This window comes from Neopelma chrysocephalum, unplaced genomic scaffold, assembly GCF_003984885.1.
Source record: "Neopelma chrysocephalum unplaced genomic scaffold, ASM398488v2 Primary Assembly neopelma1_143, whole genome shotgun sequence".
Taxonomy (NCBI): Eukaryota; Metazoa; Chordata; class Aves; order Passeriformes; family Pipridae; genus Neopelma; species Neopelma chrysocephalum.
In genome coordinates, this window is record NW_020897805.1 from 6825726 (window position 1) to 6842010 (window position 16285).

The 16285-nt window shown below is 38.8% G+C and overlaps 1 protein-coding gene across 4 annotated transcripts in view; it reads left to right on the plus strand.

Moving 5' to 3' along the window:
• Positions 1 to 1283: 1283 nt before the first annotated feature.
• SH2D4B (SH2 domain containing 4B) overlaps positions 1284 to 16285 on the plus strand; it is a 68140-nt gene continuing 53138 nt past the window's right edge. The window contains exons 1-2 of one of the 4 annotated variants that reach the window (XM_027700269.1): positions 1284 to 1288; positions 5511 to 5699. In XM_027700269.1, the coding sequence (XP_027556070.1) occupies positions 5516 to 5699 (184 nt within the window). In that variant the 5' untranslated portion in view covers positions 1284 to 1288; positions 5511 to 5515. Of the gene's footprint in view, positions 1289 to 4931; positions 5700 to 12423; positions 12504 to 14293; positions 14376 to 16285 lie in introns of those variants that run through there. The other 3 variants (XM_027700270.1, XM_027700271.1, XM_027700273.1) reach the window with 3 other exon arrangements.

The following is a 16285-nucleotide window of genomic DNA, read 5'->3' on the forward strand; positions in this document are numbered from 1 at the left end:
CTGCAGATTGTGCTGTTGAGAAATTCGTTTTAGCCCTTAGAGGGAGCCACAGCCTTGACTATGGAAATGGAGTGAAAACAGGCAGGTTTTGTTACACCCATCTGTGATAGAGGAGGTGGGGAAGGGTCGGTCCTCAATTGGTTTTGTTTTTTCTAGCTTTTAATTGACAGGAACTTGTGAATCAGAGACAAGACTGGTTTGTTGTGGGGAGTGCCCTAACATATTTGCTTTTCTAGTGACAGATTTGTACGGTTTGGAAGGTATCAAACGAATGTTAATTTTACCTTTCCCCTTTTACATGATCAGCTCCCTCCTGCACCTTTTGGTTCCAAGTTCTACTGTTCTCTTTTTGATACAGCAGGACTTGAACAATTAAAATGCTGCACACTCCTTCCTCATAAAAAAATGAAAAATACAAAGACACAATCCACAAAAATTTGATTAAGGCCATGTAGTTCACAGTCTGGAAATCATGATTGCCACATTTTTTGTTTACTGTTTTTTCTATTAATTATATCCCTTTCTTTAAGGAGAGAGTTGCATTACACCCCTCTCTTTCCCTGTAATGTGTAGGGTATAGCACAATGTTTTTATGTAAATGACATGGCTAAAGTGAGTTATGTGACTGTGTCGTAAAATCCAAATGAAAATGCTGTTCTGCTGGCTCAGCATTAATCAGCATTGGCAGCTATTCCGTGCAGGGGATGGAGGCTGCACATGCTCAGAGCAAAATGGATGAAGAGATTTGCAGGCCTTAGCCAATTAAGTACTTCCTCTTTTCTTAGAAAATGAAATTAAAATGTTTTTGTGTGCCTTTTCCTCTCCCTCCTCTTTCCCCAGCAGATGAATTCTAGTGGCAGTGCTGAGGAGTGCTTAGCCAGAAAGATGCTACACCGGAGATGGGACAGAGTGTGTCTAGTCCCAGGAGATGCCATTTAAGATTAAAGGAAACTCCAAACTTAAATTTTAAACAGCTCTGAGCTCCTTGCAGAGAGTGCTAATAGTTAGATCATCAAGTTGTGTGCCAGTAATGTAATGCCTGTGAACAAAGAACTGCATTAATAGTAATTTTTATTTTGTGTACAGGCTTTTGAGATGTAATGTCATTCTGTAATGATTTTAACTTAGCTTGGACTGTTGAACGAGGGGTAACCAAGGTGGAAAAGCACTGGAGACTTCATTATCCTTTTAAAATATTCAAAATACTTTCCAGGAAGGCTGGAAAGATGATGGATGGCCACAATCAGGAAGTGGATATCCTTACTTCAAATTTCCCCTGCTCTTCTGAGTCATTAATTAATCCAAATATTAATCAGACCTGGGAAAGGAAGGAAAGAGAAAAATTTTTATTTTGCAATAGAAAGTTTTATTTTGTGTTTTGCCTGAGTTATCTCCTGTCCCTTAACCTTCTGACTGTTGGCTGGAGCTGCAAAGCTCATTCATTACAAAATATGAGCTAATCCTAGAAATAGCAAGAGTTTTTATAGAAGGTTTGGTGTTTCTTCAAGGTTGCCAGTTTTAGACCTCATAGAGTTGTTTAATTTTCTGAGAAATCAGGATAATTTCTTCACAATAATTCAGACTATGTATTTGAAATATTTATGAAAAGGTGAACTATGATGAGAATCAGTGTCTACTAGGTTAAAAATTCAGTTTTGAATAAGCATAGGTTACCACTGGGAACATTTCACATACAGACAACAGATTTATTGGGATACAGAAGAGAGAAGCAACTTTATCTCTTTAACAGGACCATGTCTTCAAAGCAGAGAGAAATTGTTTTCTTTCTCTCTCTTTGAAAGTTCAGAGTTATAAAATCTGTTCTTGGTTATGGAAGCAAATCTGTGACCTCTCATTTTTTGACTTTAATTATGGTGAGTGTTTTCTCTGAATTTTTGATTGTAAGACATCTCTCTCTAGCTGACTGTTGGGGAAGAGGGTGAGCAGGAAGCAAAGCTGCACAGGTGCCTGTGACAACCCTGTGTGTTATGGGAGTGGACTGTGAAAACACTGCTGTTAAAAAACACTAAAGGGAGAATGTGAAGAGGGCAGTAACATCTAAAATAATGCCTGCACAGGAAGGAAGACAAGCAGTGTAGAAATACAATGGTTTTACACAAATATTATTTCATTCCAGATAAAGGATCACAGCTAATCAGGGTAGTTCTTACATTCAGACTACCAGCTGAGGAAACTGGCTTCTCAAGAAGCTTCATCACAGTGGGCAGGAAAACAAGTGGAAAGGCTTGAAAATAAACAGGGCTGGAAAAAGAAGGAGAGGGAGAATTTTCCTGCAGTCCATCTTCTTCATGACGGTTATAACGAGGGGGCAGATGACTACGTTTTGTGTAGTCAGGTTTTTTTATTCCTTGCAATGCATGTTTGGGGTCATTCTCACTGTAGCAGAGAGGTCCTTTAATTGTTTTCTACTAGTGCTTCAAGAGTATTTCTTCAGAGGGGAGAAATGTAATTCTGAAAAGATTTGTCAGATGCAGAAGAAATTTGAGGTACTGGAACAGTGGTTAGTGATTAAACTTAATTGTCTGAATTATTTATTGCTTCTTAGTGCTTCTGGCCTGGTGGGGGTATATGGAAGTTGGACCTACTGTCAAATTCTCTTATATCCTGCAAGGTGCTCAGCATAGAATGGTAGTGTGTTGCCAGCTCCTGATGAAACCAACAGGCTGGGCCTAGTTTGGCCCAAAATATGCAAAGCATGGATTTCTCAGAGTGCCATCCACCATTACTCTTTTCTAATAAGTGGGACATTGGATGATTTCTCAAGCATGCCTAGTATTTACTTACATGACTGTGGTTCTCTGTACCTTTGGGATCTGCAGGGAGGTAACCAGCAGATCCCACACTCTGTTCTCAGATTGTTATCAGATCAAATCAACTATTAATTAGTAAGGGGAAAGAAGGGACTGGTGAAAATACCTTGATTCTTTTCCCTGATTCTCCTGGATTTTCCACCCCATAAAGCAATGCAAGTCTTAAAACAAATTTGGCTACCAGTGCTAGCAAAGAGAGAGAAAGAGATGATGAAAAACTGCCACCCATGTGAGAGTCCTAAGACCAAATGGTGTGTAGCAGTGTCTTTTTAACTTGGACAAGAAATTAAGGGCAAAATTTAAGATGTATCTTTCTGCTTCTGTTGGATCTTGGCTTATGTCAGATAGAGTGTTTCTTTATCTTCCTTGCTTCTCCTTTGTATTTCCAGTTTTTTTATTTTGGGATTACTGCAACCGAGATAAAAGCTACATCAGGGGAAGTCGATCAGATTCACTGCTGTGATTAGATAACACTTCTACCTGTAAGAAAACAAAATAATTCCCCCACAGATTAATTCTGCTTGGTCATTTGGTTACCATCTTCAAATATTTTTGGTGAATAATCTTCAGGCAATGGGTTGTTCAATAAATGTCATTTCATCTCCTTGCCCTTGCTGGTTTTTTTGGGTGGTTGCTCATTGAATATTACCAGTAGCTGCCTGAAAATTTGTTTGTGTGCTGTCTTGTATCTCCATCCTGAGCTACTTCTGCAGCTGAATGCAGTTCAGAAATGGTTCTACTTGTCATGCTTAAATGCACATAATCCATGATGAAGAGTTTGTTTTTTGCACTGTGATAGTTTCTGATCAGGATTTGATTTCTGGTCTGGAAGTCAAGCAAAATAAAATAAGAATGATGACGAATGAGTAAAACAGCAAAACTGCTTGCCCTGAAGCCTTTGCAAAGGTGAGTCTTTTTCAATTAGTGCCAAAATGTGGAGCCACAGCACTAATATAATTGAATAAAAGCAGAGAAACAAAGCCAACCCCCTCAGGGCCTCACTTTTCTGTACCTGACCAAGTGAAATAAAGAAGCAGGAACAAAATCTTCCTTACCCTAGTTTTTTTCCTGCCAAACCCTGTTTCTTAAATAATAATAATAATAGAAAAGGTATTTTGTTTCAGGACATAAAATCTGTACATAAGAGAGATCCTGAATTGCAGAGTAGCATGTGGACTTGAACTCTTTAAAGCCTAAACATGGGTTCTGAAATTCTGCTTTAGCTGAAGGCATCATTCAAGCTTAATCTTTGGTTTCATGCTTCTAGGTGATACAGTGTCTTCTCTGGAATTTTGGTTTATATCAGTCTTGTTTTCTGCCTAAATTAGGACATTAGTATTTTGCATACATCAAAAGAATGATACATGAATAGGTGGATTAGCAGTTAAGTTTTTGAATATAAGGTCATGGAAGTCATGTAAGACTTTGACAGCTCCATATCCATAAAGCAGGTTTCTCATGAGGAAATGCAGACTTGCTTTTGCTCTTCCTTCTTGTATAAACATCAAAAAGAAGGATGTGGCTCAGCCTGCAAATGATCTGTGTTTTGTTATGACTCTGAGTGGCCAGGTCTTAGTTCATCTCAGAAAGTGGCCCCCTTCCCACAAAGTGCCACCCCTCCCCACAGCAGCTGAGAGCTGAGCCCCTGTCCAGTGAAAACTGGCTCCCAAATCCAGAGAGTTTGCTTTTGCTTTGTTTTTTATATAATTAATTGGCTGTTGGCCCTGGTGCTGAAATAATATTGTTTTACCGATTTTAATAAAACTGTCACATAGTGAAAAGCCATAATCTCCTGGGAGAGCACCATTGTAACTTTCTCCAGCCACCAAGTGGAAAATGAATTAACATCAGGGCTTTCAGAGTCTGCATGAATTGCTGAGAACTTAGTCTTGTTTAATTAATATTAATTTATTTATAAAGTGATAAGATTCGTGTGGCTTTTGTTACATCTGCTTTCAATTTTAGAGGCATTTTAATCAATTTGCTGCATGACAGTATTTGTCAACACCAGGTAAATAGGACCTCTAATATGACTTACTCTGTTGAGACTAGTTAACAGCCTAGACTGGGAAATAATACGCAAACTTGTTTCTCCTCTCTTATCAGGAGAGATCAGTTCCCAAAGTGACATAGATATTGTTAGTGTAGGTGATACCTGTAGCCATGACATCACTATAAACCCCTGGGCAACACTTACACCCTTGGGAGTGTATTGCTGCTGAAGGGAACTGCTTGACCTGAAAGTCTGAGACTTTCTCTCTATTGAATTTCCTTCTGCTCAAGGAACAAAGCTGATGGGTTCAATCAAGAATCCCTAATTTTTAATGGCTTGCAGTCAAGACCACTGAAGTGACTTTTTTCTCCTGGACTTTCCATTTTATGTTTTTTTATTGTCTGTTCCTCCTCCTTACATTCCCTTGACACTTGTCTGTACCTTTGGAGGATGAGATAAGCACTGAACTCTGTCCCTGCAAAGACAAGGAGCAGAAGATGTCTGCACAAAGAGGGCCAGAGCAAGAATCAAACCTCTCCTGGGCAGGCAGGTGTGGGAGAGCTCCTTTGTTGCAGGTTGCTTTCTGGAGTGCCATCAGTGGGGTTTTGTCACTGTAGTAAGGATAATTGGAAGCAGATTTCTTTCTTTTTTCTTTTTCATTTTTTTCTTTTTTTTTTTTTTTGGAGTCACCATGCTGCAGCAAATTTTGCGTGATATGTATATTGACCCTGAGCTCCTGGCAGAGCTGAATGAAGAGCAAAAGCAGATCTTGTTCTACAAAATGAGAGAAGAGCAGCTGAGGCGCTGGAAGGAGAGGGAAGAAAAAGCCCGAATGGAGGAGACTGTGCTGAGAAAGACAGCAAGGCGCAACCAGAGTAAGATCTGTGACCTCCCTCTATACTCAAGGACTGGGGATGGTGGGCATGCAACCGGCTATGGTGCAGCAGGGATCTGGAGGAGACTACAGGGAGGAATGCCATCTGTCCCCATAGGCAAAAAGACAGTCTGGGACAGCAAAAGCACTGTGTTCCTGCTCCTTGTATCTTAAGGCTGGTTCTTTCTTCAGGGAGTAATTTAATGTTGGAGTAAGGGGAATGGTTTTGAAGTGCATGTTTCAGTCAGGAGTCACTGCTGCTATTCTCTCAGTAACAGATGTACCATGACCAAGTTTCCCCTCCACTCCTGTGGGTTTTTTCTCCACCTGCCATCCCCCTCCTCACTGTCAGTCAGGCAAAAGCCTGTGCTGTTGAGGTTTTTGAGTTGGCAGAAAATGTTTCCAAGTAGCTGGAGTAGGAGATAAATTTATGAATTTGAGCTTGTCAGGAAGGGCTGTTTGTGAATAAGACATAATGTCAAAACAGCCATGCCATATGAGACTAAATTTCCAACTGTACTAATGAACAGTCTCCAAGAGATTACATCTAGGGAATAGGAAAATAATGTGGCAAGGAAGAAACATCAAAAAAGGCCTCTCCAAATGTCACTTTCAACTGACTAGTTTTGGGTCCAAGTGGTTTGAAATAAACAGAACTTCTTAGCTCCTTGCTCTTTTCTCTGAGTAAGTGACTTCCAACTCTCTCCCCAGTCACAGGATGATGTTGTTAGGCTGGTGTAAGATAGAAAACATTTTCAGCTTTGAAATATAACTGCAGTGATTCCTCACTCAACAAGGAAATGTCAGAGATATGTCAAACACTCCTTTCCCTGTGAAATGCCAAAGATCTTATCCTATCTTTAAATCTATTAAAGCTTGAATATTCAAAAATTTCAATAACTTTTGGTAGCTGATTTTGAGAAAGTGCTTTAATGGTTATGAGACTGCAGTCAGTGTTTAAAGTGTTGCTTATTTTAATGCACCCATGGTAGAATGCACCCCAATACAGAGAGATTATTGGATTCAATTGTCAGACTTGAAATATTTACCGCTTCTGAACCTTATGAAGTGCCCATTAGATAGTTATCAATTCAAAGACTATTATTAGAAGTGTGTTACAAAGCAAAACTACTTTCCAAGGCTCCCTTGAAGCACAGGCCTTTAGGAAATGACTAGGCTAAGTTACAATGGCAGTCTCAAAATAAGGAGGGAATGTCCAGAACACCCTAATCGACCATAACAAGAGTTTAAAATGTCCCCTCACAGATGGCAAGGTGGATGTTGGAAAACCTCATTCTGTTTAATTTCTATTTTCTTCATATTAGTGCTCTCACTGTGAATAGGACTCTCCGAAGAGGGATGGCATCAAAATAGCTTCTCTCATACGGCACAAAAACCTTGTTCATTTCGATTGATTTGTAGCTGAGAAAAAATTAAAAATGCAGTTCTGCTCCACATACCAAAATAACATCTTATCATTGAGGTAATCTGTTATGCTCATTCTTTGTGGAAGACAGATACAGAAAAATTTAACTGCAAAAATATTTACATGAGGATTTGTCACAGTGTTGACACCTAAATTTCCATATATAAATTATACATTAGACCTGTTCAGCTTCCTACTACAGGAGACCATTTTCTGGGTAATTAATTTTCTGATTTATAAAGAGTAAGAGAAAGAAGAGCTGCAGAGTAACCTATAGATTATATTTGCTCTGACAAAGGTATTCACAAATACACATTGAGTTAAATTTCACAATAGCCACTTTCTGTTTTACCATCTTAAATTGCCAATTTAAGGTATTGCTTAGGTCTGACTTTTGCCCACTCTTAGAAACTTCCTGCTTCCTTCAGGGCTGTACTGAAGAACTGCTAGAATCAGATTTGCAATTCAGACACTTGGTTCTGCTGAAAATATTTTTTACTTTCATGAACTGATGTGGACCAGAGTTAGAAAATGCAACTTCTTTCAGGCGTGCTGGTCATTAACTGTACAGATACTTGTAACTGATTTCTACTGTGCAGTTCCATAATGTGCTGGTAAATGATCTCACAGTGGAGCCAGCTTCTTGTTTAAAAAAGAAAAGCTGAAAAAAACCCAACCACAAATTATGGGTATAAGATAGGAATTACTGTGCAATATTCTTGCCTATATGACACAAAAGGTCAGAGTAGATGACAATAATCTTTTCTTATCTTAAAATATGTTGGGGTTTTTTTTCTTGAAGAAATTTGACATCAACTTATTTTAGACCTTGAAGCTGCTTAATTTTCAGTTGCCATTGATGTATAAATGAATTTCCAAACATTCTTCCCCTGCTACACAGTGTAGAACGTAGAGTGGTTTTATTCCTGTTTTAAATTAGTGGCTACCAAAAAATGTAAAGCTACCACAATTACATGTTCTTTATTCTTTTGAAACTGAGGGATTTGACCTGTTTAATCTGCAAGTGTTGGTTTTGACTCTACTGCATGACACAGGTTTTATATTCATGCCATTTTGTTGAAGCCAAGAGTTACTCTGGCTCTATAAAAATCTTGGTAGGCTGACATAGAGCAGAATACAGATGTGAGACTTCGATATCTCTAACGTTGTTCTGAGTTTCTGAGAATGTATAATTGACAGGAAAATGTGTATGTTGCTTGTGAATACAACATTGCATTTGTATAAAATAATTTTATACTAATTTAATTGGAATTGTCTTTATAGGACTGCCTTTCAAATCTTCTGGTTTTTGTTATAGTTTGAATAGCTGCATATCCCACCTCTTTGGGATGGGATATGGTGATATTGAACAAAGGAAGTTAATGACAATGAGCACTTCTGTAGTTAAAAATGCTTTCTGCTAGATCTGGAGTTCTATACCCCCATTGCTACAATTGTCCATCAATTCAAGAGCTTAAGTTAGCTTAGCTTAGCTTCAATGGTACGTGTGCACCCAGCAGCATAGAGAAAGGGGTGGATTTTCCAAAACAGAGCAGTGACTGTGAATCCAGTCTTGATTTCCTACAGTGACTTGAGGATGAAATGTTCTTGTGCAAGGTTTAGGTGTTCCGTCTTATGGAAACTGTAAGTGCAGAGTTGGGACAAAAAGAGTGGCATATGCAGGTCAGAATGGCCTTGTGCTAGAGCTAAAATCATCAACAGGTTTAAGGAACACTCAGTAGCATGATAATTGTTTAAATGTTTGGAAACTATCTAGCAAAAACCCAAAATCTGCATTGATTTTTACAGAAGTGCCACTGAGCACAGGTTGTTCATAAATGTCCTATTCAGTACTATGAAATTTGCAGATTAGAAAACAGAAGCAAGTCCCAACCATAATAAGATATAGGTTGTTGAGAGTGTTTATCAAACCAATCAGTGTACCAGTTTGTGTAGCTAGTCTTATTCTTAATTTCTAAAGAAAATAATATTAGTTACCTGCAGTGAATGCTAAATTGTGCCTGCTTTTCCATTTAGATTATTTGGTTCCCTGTGTCTTGAGGAAAGGTTAAAACTGAAATTAATATCAGAATGAGTCAATGTTAAAGAAATTATTTCACTTTTGGGGGTGAATGATGTGTGTTCAGATTATTAAAGAGTTTTAATTTCTTTCCCATTTTAAAAACACAGATTGATGTCTAAAAGGGAGCATTATATAGATAACACTTCAGAATGAAGTATTTCCTTTAGAAGATATTGAATAAATTGTTCCCATATTTTTCTTATTTATATCTTGCCTAAAATTATTAGCAGAATTTGGGCATGATGTGGGTCCTTTCAAAATTGCAGCATTTAGTGAGATTATTCAAGGTAAAAGAAATATTTTGTGGCTCTAATTTAATAATGACTGCTGGCTGATAACTGGAATATTGCCACAAGTGAGTTGAATTCCTGGAGATCCATCTTCAGTTCACTTACAAATTGCTCCTGGGCAGGTGGTTCAGGAACATATCTTCATTGTAATGAAACAGTTTGATTGTTCTTACTGTGCTAAAATCACTCAGAGAAATCTCCTCAAAATTTCAAGATCCCTTTGGGATTTAGTGAGAGTTGACTGACAGGCAGATGTGCAATTTGCAAGGAAACATATTTGTGATTAGGCAGGAGCCCTTTAACCACTACAGCTGAGTTGGGAGTAAGCAAAGGACCCTGCCAATTTGGATTTTGATGCTGATGTAGTATCCAGAACTGTCAGCATTCCCAAAATGAGATCTCAAAAACTGTTGAGCATTAGGTAGCTGAAGGACAGCCATGTGGGAAGGGAGATAATGCTGGTCTGCTGCTCCTTATTCTGACATTTATTCATTATGAACTGCAGCTCGTGGTGTTCAGTTGGGAGCTATTTGTAAACACTCTTATTTACCTGTCCTTAACAAGAGTAGCTGGGAGAAAATAAGGTAGACTTATCACAGCATGGCTAGAAAATAATTTATTTGTATAAATGGCATTTGTGTTAGAAAATCATTAGAGAATAGATGGTGCTATTTGGAAGCAAGTATTTCAAATATCCCAAGTGGATGGGTGGAGGATACATCAGTGTCAGATGTGAAGGCCAATGAGTGAGTATGTGTTTCAGTAGATGTACATGCACTAAAGTTTTTTCTGGTTTTGAACTCAGAAATGTATTCCTCATTTATGCTAAGGCCTCTACATACCCTGGTAATCCTATGGAGACATGCTCTTGTCATTGTTCATTGTCTCTTTCTCTGTATCATTGGATATGGGTCTAACCAGAGACATCAGACTTTAATATTTCTGAAATTTCTGTCCATATGTGGTCTTCAATTCTGTAGAATCCTGTCTTTTGTTTTCAATTCTGATACAGATGGAACAGTAACAGGAGAACATAAGCAAGAACCTTAGAATAATTTTTATTAGGGGACTGAGCCCAACTAATTTGAACTCATTGACAAGTCTAAATGTAACATTCATGACATATATAGCAGCTTGAGATGAGCTGCAGCTTTGTTAGTACTGTACACCTTGGGGCCAGAGCTCAGCTGCTCAGAGCTCGTGCTCAGTGTGGCTGAGGAGGAAGGTACAGTCAGACAGCAGCTTCTAAACTCTCTGTTCACTTCTCCGGACCTGGGGCCAGCAAGACACCTCCAACTGCCATATGACCTAGATTTTTACCAGATGGAACAAATCCAGAGGGAATTCTCTGCCCTCCTATGATTAGCAGTAAGTCTGTGCTTTTTAGTCTCATATCATGCCCTGCAGCTGACTTCTCTGTTTTGCAGAAAAGTGACAGCAGAATCTTGCTGGGTACTTGGGCCTTCTCTTGCATTCACACAATCCTCAGTGCTCCTGGTATCTGCAACATCTGGCATCTGTCACTTTTTGAGAGAGGCTACTGGGTTAGTGGAGCCACTGGCATGGAGAGCATTCCTGTGTTTCTCTGCATTGTCCCCCTCCACGTGTGTGGACACAGTGGTGTTAGATGGGCTTTCTTATACCTACTAGTGCTCTGGTAATGATATGGGTTTGTCACTGTCTGCAAACTCATAAATACTTAATATGGAAAGAGAGCAGGACTGTGGCCAAGGGGAGAATGGGATTCACCCAAAAGAATTCAATATTTTTCTGCTGATTGTGCCAGTTATCAACAAAAATGACTAAAACATTCAAGGACAATGGCACCAGGTTTTGAGAGCAGGATTTGAAAGATATGGAAAAACTCAATATATTCAAGTCAGCAGTGGATTTAGCCTGACACTGATGGCAGTTCAATAACCTTTGAGTCCACTTGTTTGCTGTGGTGCTAAAAAGCTTCACTATAGTGGTATAGCTCTCCCTGCTTTTGTGTTCCTGTGTGCCCGATAAAAGGAGTCAGTGCAAACCTGCCACGCTGCATTAAGTAGGAGAGCCTGGTGCAGAAAGCGATCCATAGTTCTCTATTTATTCTCTGACACAGAGCCGTTATCCTTCCACTTTGAGTTTCCAGCACACCCTGAAGCAACCATGCAGACTTGATTTTATCTTATTCTCCAGCAAAAGGAAAGTCTGGAGGCTTTGTGAAAGGTCTATGTGAGAAACCAAGCCCTGTATATAGCTTTTACTCTTTACAAGAGTCAATTTGGATTAGGACTCAGAAATTATGGGGCTATGTTCTTGCCTTATTTTTTTTAATGAAGAGAAAAAATATCAAATGAATCATACTGATGTGAATGATTTGAAAACCTTCAATTTTGCTCTGATGTTTACTTAGGTTTTTATACCGTTTACAGTGAAAAGATCTGCCATTAAAAAGGACAGACAACAGGCTACCTCTAGATTATACCAGGAGTTAGAACAATATCTTTAAGAAAGAGTTTTGAACGTTGTCTCCCAGTTGAAAGTGAGCAAATTACAAAATTGTTATGTGTAACAACATGTCTTGGCCAGGTAGCCATGAAATTATCTGGAACATACTAGACAGAGACTACATAAATGATACTTAATTTCTGTGTTTCTTTTATTTTTTTCTTCTTCTTTTTGGTTTACAATGTGCAAACCTATATGTTGCATATATACATACTATGTGATAATGCAAACCCACTTACCTTTGAGTGTTGTGTACAGTTATCCTTGCTACATTTCTTAATTACCAGAGTCTCATTTGAGTAACTGCTTCCTCCCTTAGTATTTGCTCTCTTCAATCACTCTTCCTTTATTTGATCCTGCAGGGGTATATTGCAGCATAATTATTTCCATGGTAACAGGCTGAAATTCCATAAACAGAAGATTGAGTTTGTTATATGATCAGGAAGCAGCTGGGGAGCCATGAGGGCTGATTTTTCAGCAATGCTGAAATCCTGCAACCCTTGTTGATATATTAATGTAATCAGCTGAATTTCTTTCTCCCTTTGCAAATCCTCCCCTAAATAGAAAGGCACATAACACAGTGTTGAAATTAGAGGGTGTGTAAACTGGAATGTTAGGGGGCAGAATTTTTGCCCATTTTCTTATTGGTTTAAGAATTGAAAAGAAGGGTTTTTGCAATGTATTTTTGGAAGAGAGGGGTTCATGCTCCTATGACTATTAGCAGGGGCAGAGCACAAATTAATTATAGCAGATCTTCAGTTTGTTGTGGGATGATGTTATTTTCATTACTTTCCTCATTACCATCTAATTATTCTCTATATATTTTAATGGATTTATGGCGGTTAAGATTTTGAGAAGTGCATTCTGTCCTTTGAACAGTCTCTCAAAAACATTCACAGAAATTTCCTAGGTTTTCTCCTTAGAAAGAAGTGAGATAATGTGCATCTATTTGTGTGTTTGTATAAAAATGAAATATAATTAAATCCTTGTATTGGCTAAGCTCAAGGAACTGAGAACAGCCTAAAGCTCTCATTCACATTTTCATCCTAATCAATGTGCTTCTAACATGTGTCCTGGAGCTAATGAAACTCTGAATGGAACCTCATCTACCCTGCAGACTAGCAATATTCAAGCTTCTGTTTTAATGAAACCATAAAAATAATTTGCTTGGAAAACCAAGAAATCTTATGTAAAAGACATTGTGCTCAGACCAAAGTATACCAGATATCTGAACAGCAGAAGGACAAAAAACCCCAGCCCTACAAACACACTAAACTCCACAAGCTATGGTTTAGCTCTCCATGGCAAAAGTAGATCAGACTGATCAGCTTGATGTCAGCAGTGAACACTCATGCAGCCTATTTCAAATGTATAATAAATTTCAGGAGTGTTTTTTCTACCACAGAGAGAGAAGAGACAAAACAAGACTCTCTGTTTTCTAAAGCGAGTCAAAAGATATTTGTATGACTACAAAGCCTTCCAGCAGGTGAGGAAGGAGAGTCAATTGTTGCTGCAGAGATCTGTAGCTGCCAAGCAGGAGAACTATGGTGGGAAGCCCAACCTCAGAGAAATAAGGTTGTTCATAGAAACAGCAAACTCTTTTGAAAAAATTTCAGCAGACTTTGAATGCTGTCCCACGTTTCTGAGACTATAAATAAGTGGTCTTCTAATTTTCTGTAGTATTCCCTGTGACAGAAAGGCAGCAGGGCACTTGGTACTCTCTGTCTTTGCTGGACTAAGCAGGCAGACTGTGGCTGAGTGACAGCACAGCTGGCAATCTTGACACCAGATCAGGCCTCTAATGGTCCTTGGAGTAGTTCCCTTGTAAACACTGGATATGGATCACAAATGGGAATTGTTCGGGATGCTGTAACTGTTAAAGCGATGGCGAACAAGCTTGGAGGAAGGAAGCTGACTCCAGTAGTGTACCATTTGCCCTAATTATCATTATTTTTAAAGCACTTTTAATTGGAACCGTGAGAAAATGAAGGCAGATATAACTCAAAACCACAGAAAACACACCGAAAAACCATCACCCATAAAACTCCTAAACCCAATCTGTGGTTCAGCTCCCCTGTTCCAGTTAGCTGAGACAGTGTGAGGCCCAGTTCTCCTTTGTGTAACTATTTGTTTAAAGCCCTAGTCCCAGCGTGGAGCTGATTGAAAGTGAAACCTGATGCAGCCTGATCATTGCATGCAACCAGGATTCCCTATCCCTGTGCCATCAGCTGCTGTGCCCCTCTCTCTCCCACTAGGCAGTGTCCATATTCCCTGGCAGAGTTCAGCCATGGCAGTAACGATACCCTGCTGACACCAGGGTGACACAAAGGCCAGGAGCAGCCTGTGGTGTCCTGCAGCAGAGCCCGTGGTAACACTCCAGCACTCTGGGTGGGTGTGAGATCAGTGGTGCTGCTGGCAGAAGCTCATAATTCTTGTGGGTGAGAGCTTGAGTTTCCTGTGGCTCTCCAGGGCATTGTTTTACACTTTCATTGCTGTTATAGAATTGACTCTGTAAATTCAAACAAATAGAAAACTCGATTTGGTCTTATTTTTGGTTGTGTGTGTTTATATGTGCACACTTGAGTTGCTGTTGGTCTCCTAGAAAGTTTTCACTGTGATCCCCTTGCACTGCAAATTTGAGAGACCTGATTTTGCATTTGTCTGATCTGGCATTTGTTTGGAGTAAGGAATATTATCCAGAAACCAATTTACTGGTCTCAAAACAGTATAGATGTAGATTTAGAGGAACTCCATGTGAGATACTAATTCATGGATGCACCAAAAAGGTTAAAAGAACTGCAAGAGTTAATGCTGTCTTCTTGTGGTGCTACAGAGTTGTTTTAGGTGAAAAATGGTGGAATATTAAAGCTGATAATCATTGATCTGAAGAGTAGGGATGGAGAAGACCTGGTAAATTATTCAGTAAGTTTTCCTGATGAAGCAATGTTTGTTTCTAAAACACTTCCATTTCTACTCTCCAATCCAGACTAATTTTGATGTCCACTACTTCCTAGTGGTAATTATTTGCCGCCTGTTATAGTCTCTCCGGGAAGAAAAAAGTACTTTTGTGGTCAAGGCACAAGAGTGGGGCTCAAGAGATTTAATTTTTATTTCCTGACTCTGTATTAGTATTTGTGACTGGGCTCAGAAGCCTGCTTCTAAAAAGGAAATGTGGGGTTCTCTTGCCTCTTTCTCACTTAGATTTCAATTTTTTTTCTCAGGACCTGTCTCTTCCTTTTATATTTAGTTGAATCTTTATTATTTTTTCTGTTTCTCTTGGAATTAAAATGTATTAACAAAACATCTTATTTTGCAGAAACATTTAATACTTGAGAGACATTTTAAAGCAGAAATTATCTTGTTTGAATTTGCCCTCGCTAGTGGTAATTCTCTGCTTGCAAAGCAGACAACACTAGTCTCCTAAAAGTATTACGGAAAATAATTTTCTGTACTTTCATCTCGAATCTTGCCATTGATTCTGCAATTTAAAAGTGCAAGACCAGTATCATTAGCCTAGCAGAGCTGACACTATCATTGTGAATGTGATTCTGGAGGCTGCAAAGACTTTTTGTGTGGCAGAAATTCTGTTTTCACATTGCCAGATTTTCTCCCTGAGGCGCTTATTTCTTTTTCTGCACGCTCATTTTTTATGTTATTTTGTGCTAAGAAACTAAAACATAAAGTTTTATGATCAAAATGTACAGTAAAGCCCATCTCCAGCTTTATGGGAGCATAGGTCTAAGTGAAGGTTTGCATGGGACTCATTTCTTAAAGTAAAATAGGTGGTTGGATGTGAAAAGGCCTTTTCTTCTAGAGAAAACCCTGAATAAAGGCATATGTGCTCAAGTTGAACTGTTTTAAAATTGTATATGTGGAGGTCTGTCTGTTTAATGCTAAAGCTTAAAATTTCCAGGTTGCTTAATGCTGCTGTGATCTTTCAGCTTGAACTGTGGGTGTGAACACAGCAGTGTACTGTGCTGGGGTGTGCAGTACCTAGTGCTGAACCAACAATATGTTATACTGGTAGTTTCAAAAGAGTTTATACATCTGCTGTCTATAGCTTTAGAAGAGAGATCCATTGTTTTAAAAGAAGAAAGAGGACAGTTTCTCAAGACGTCTACAAATCAGCTCTTTGTTTTACGGGGCTGGGTTGCAATGGGTAAGTTGTGTCTCTGAGAAACACATTAATAACTCTTTGGCACAGAAAACCTGGAAAGAAGTAAAGATAAAATTTTTCTGCTTACCTGAAAAGGTGGGTTTGGGGTTTGGTTTTTTTGTTTGTTTGTTTGTTTTTAATT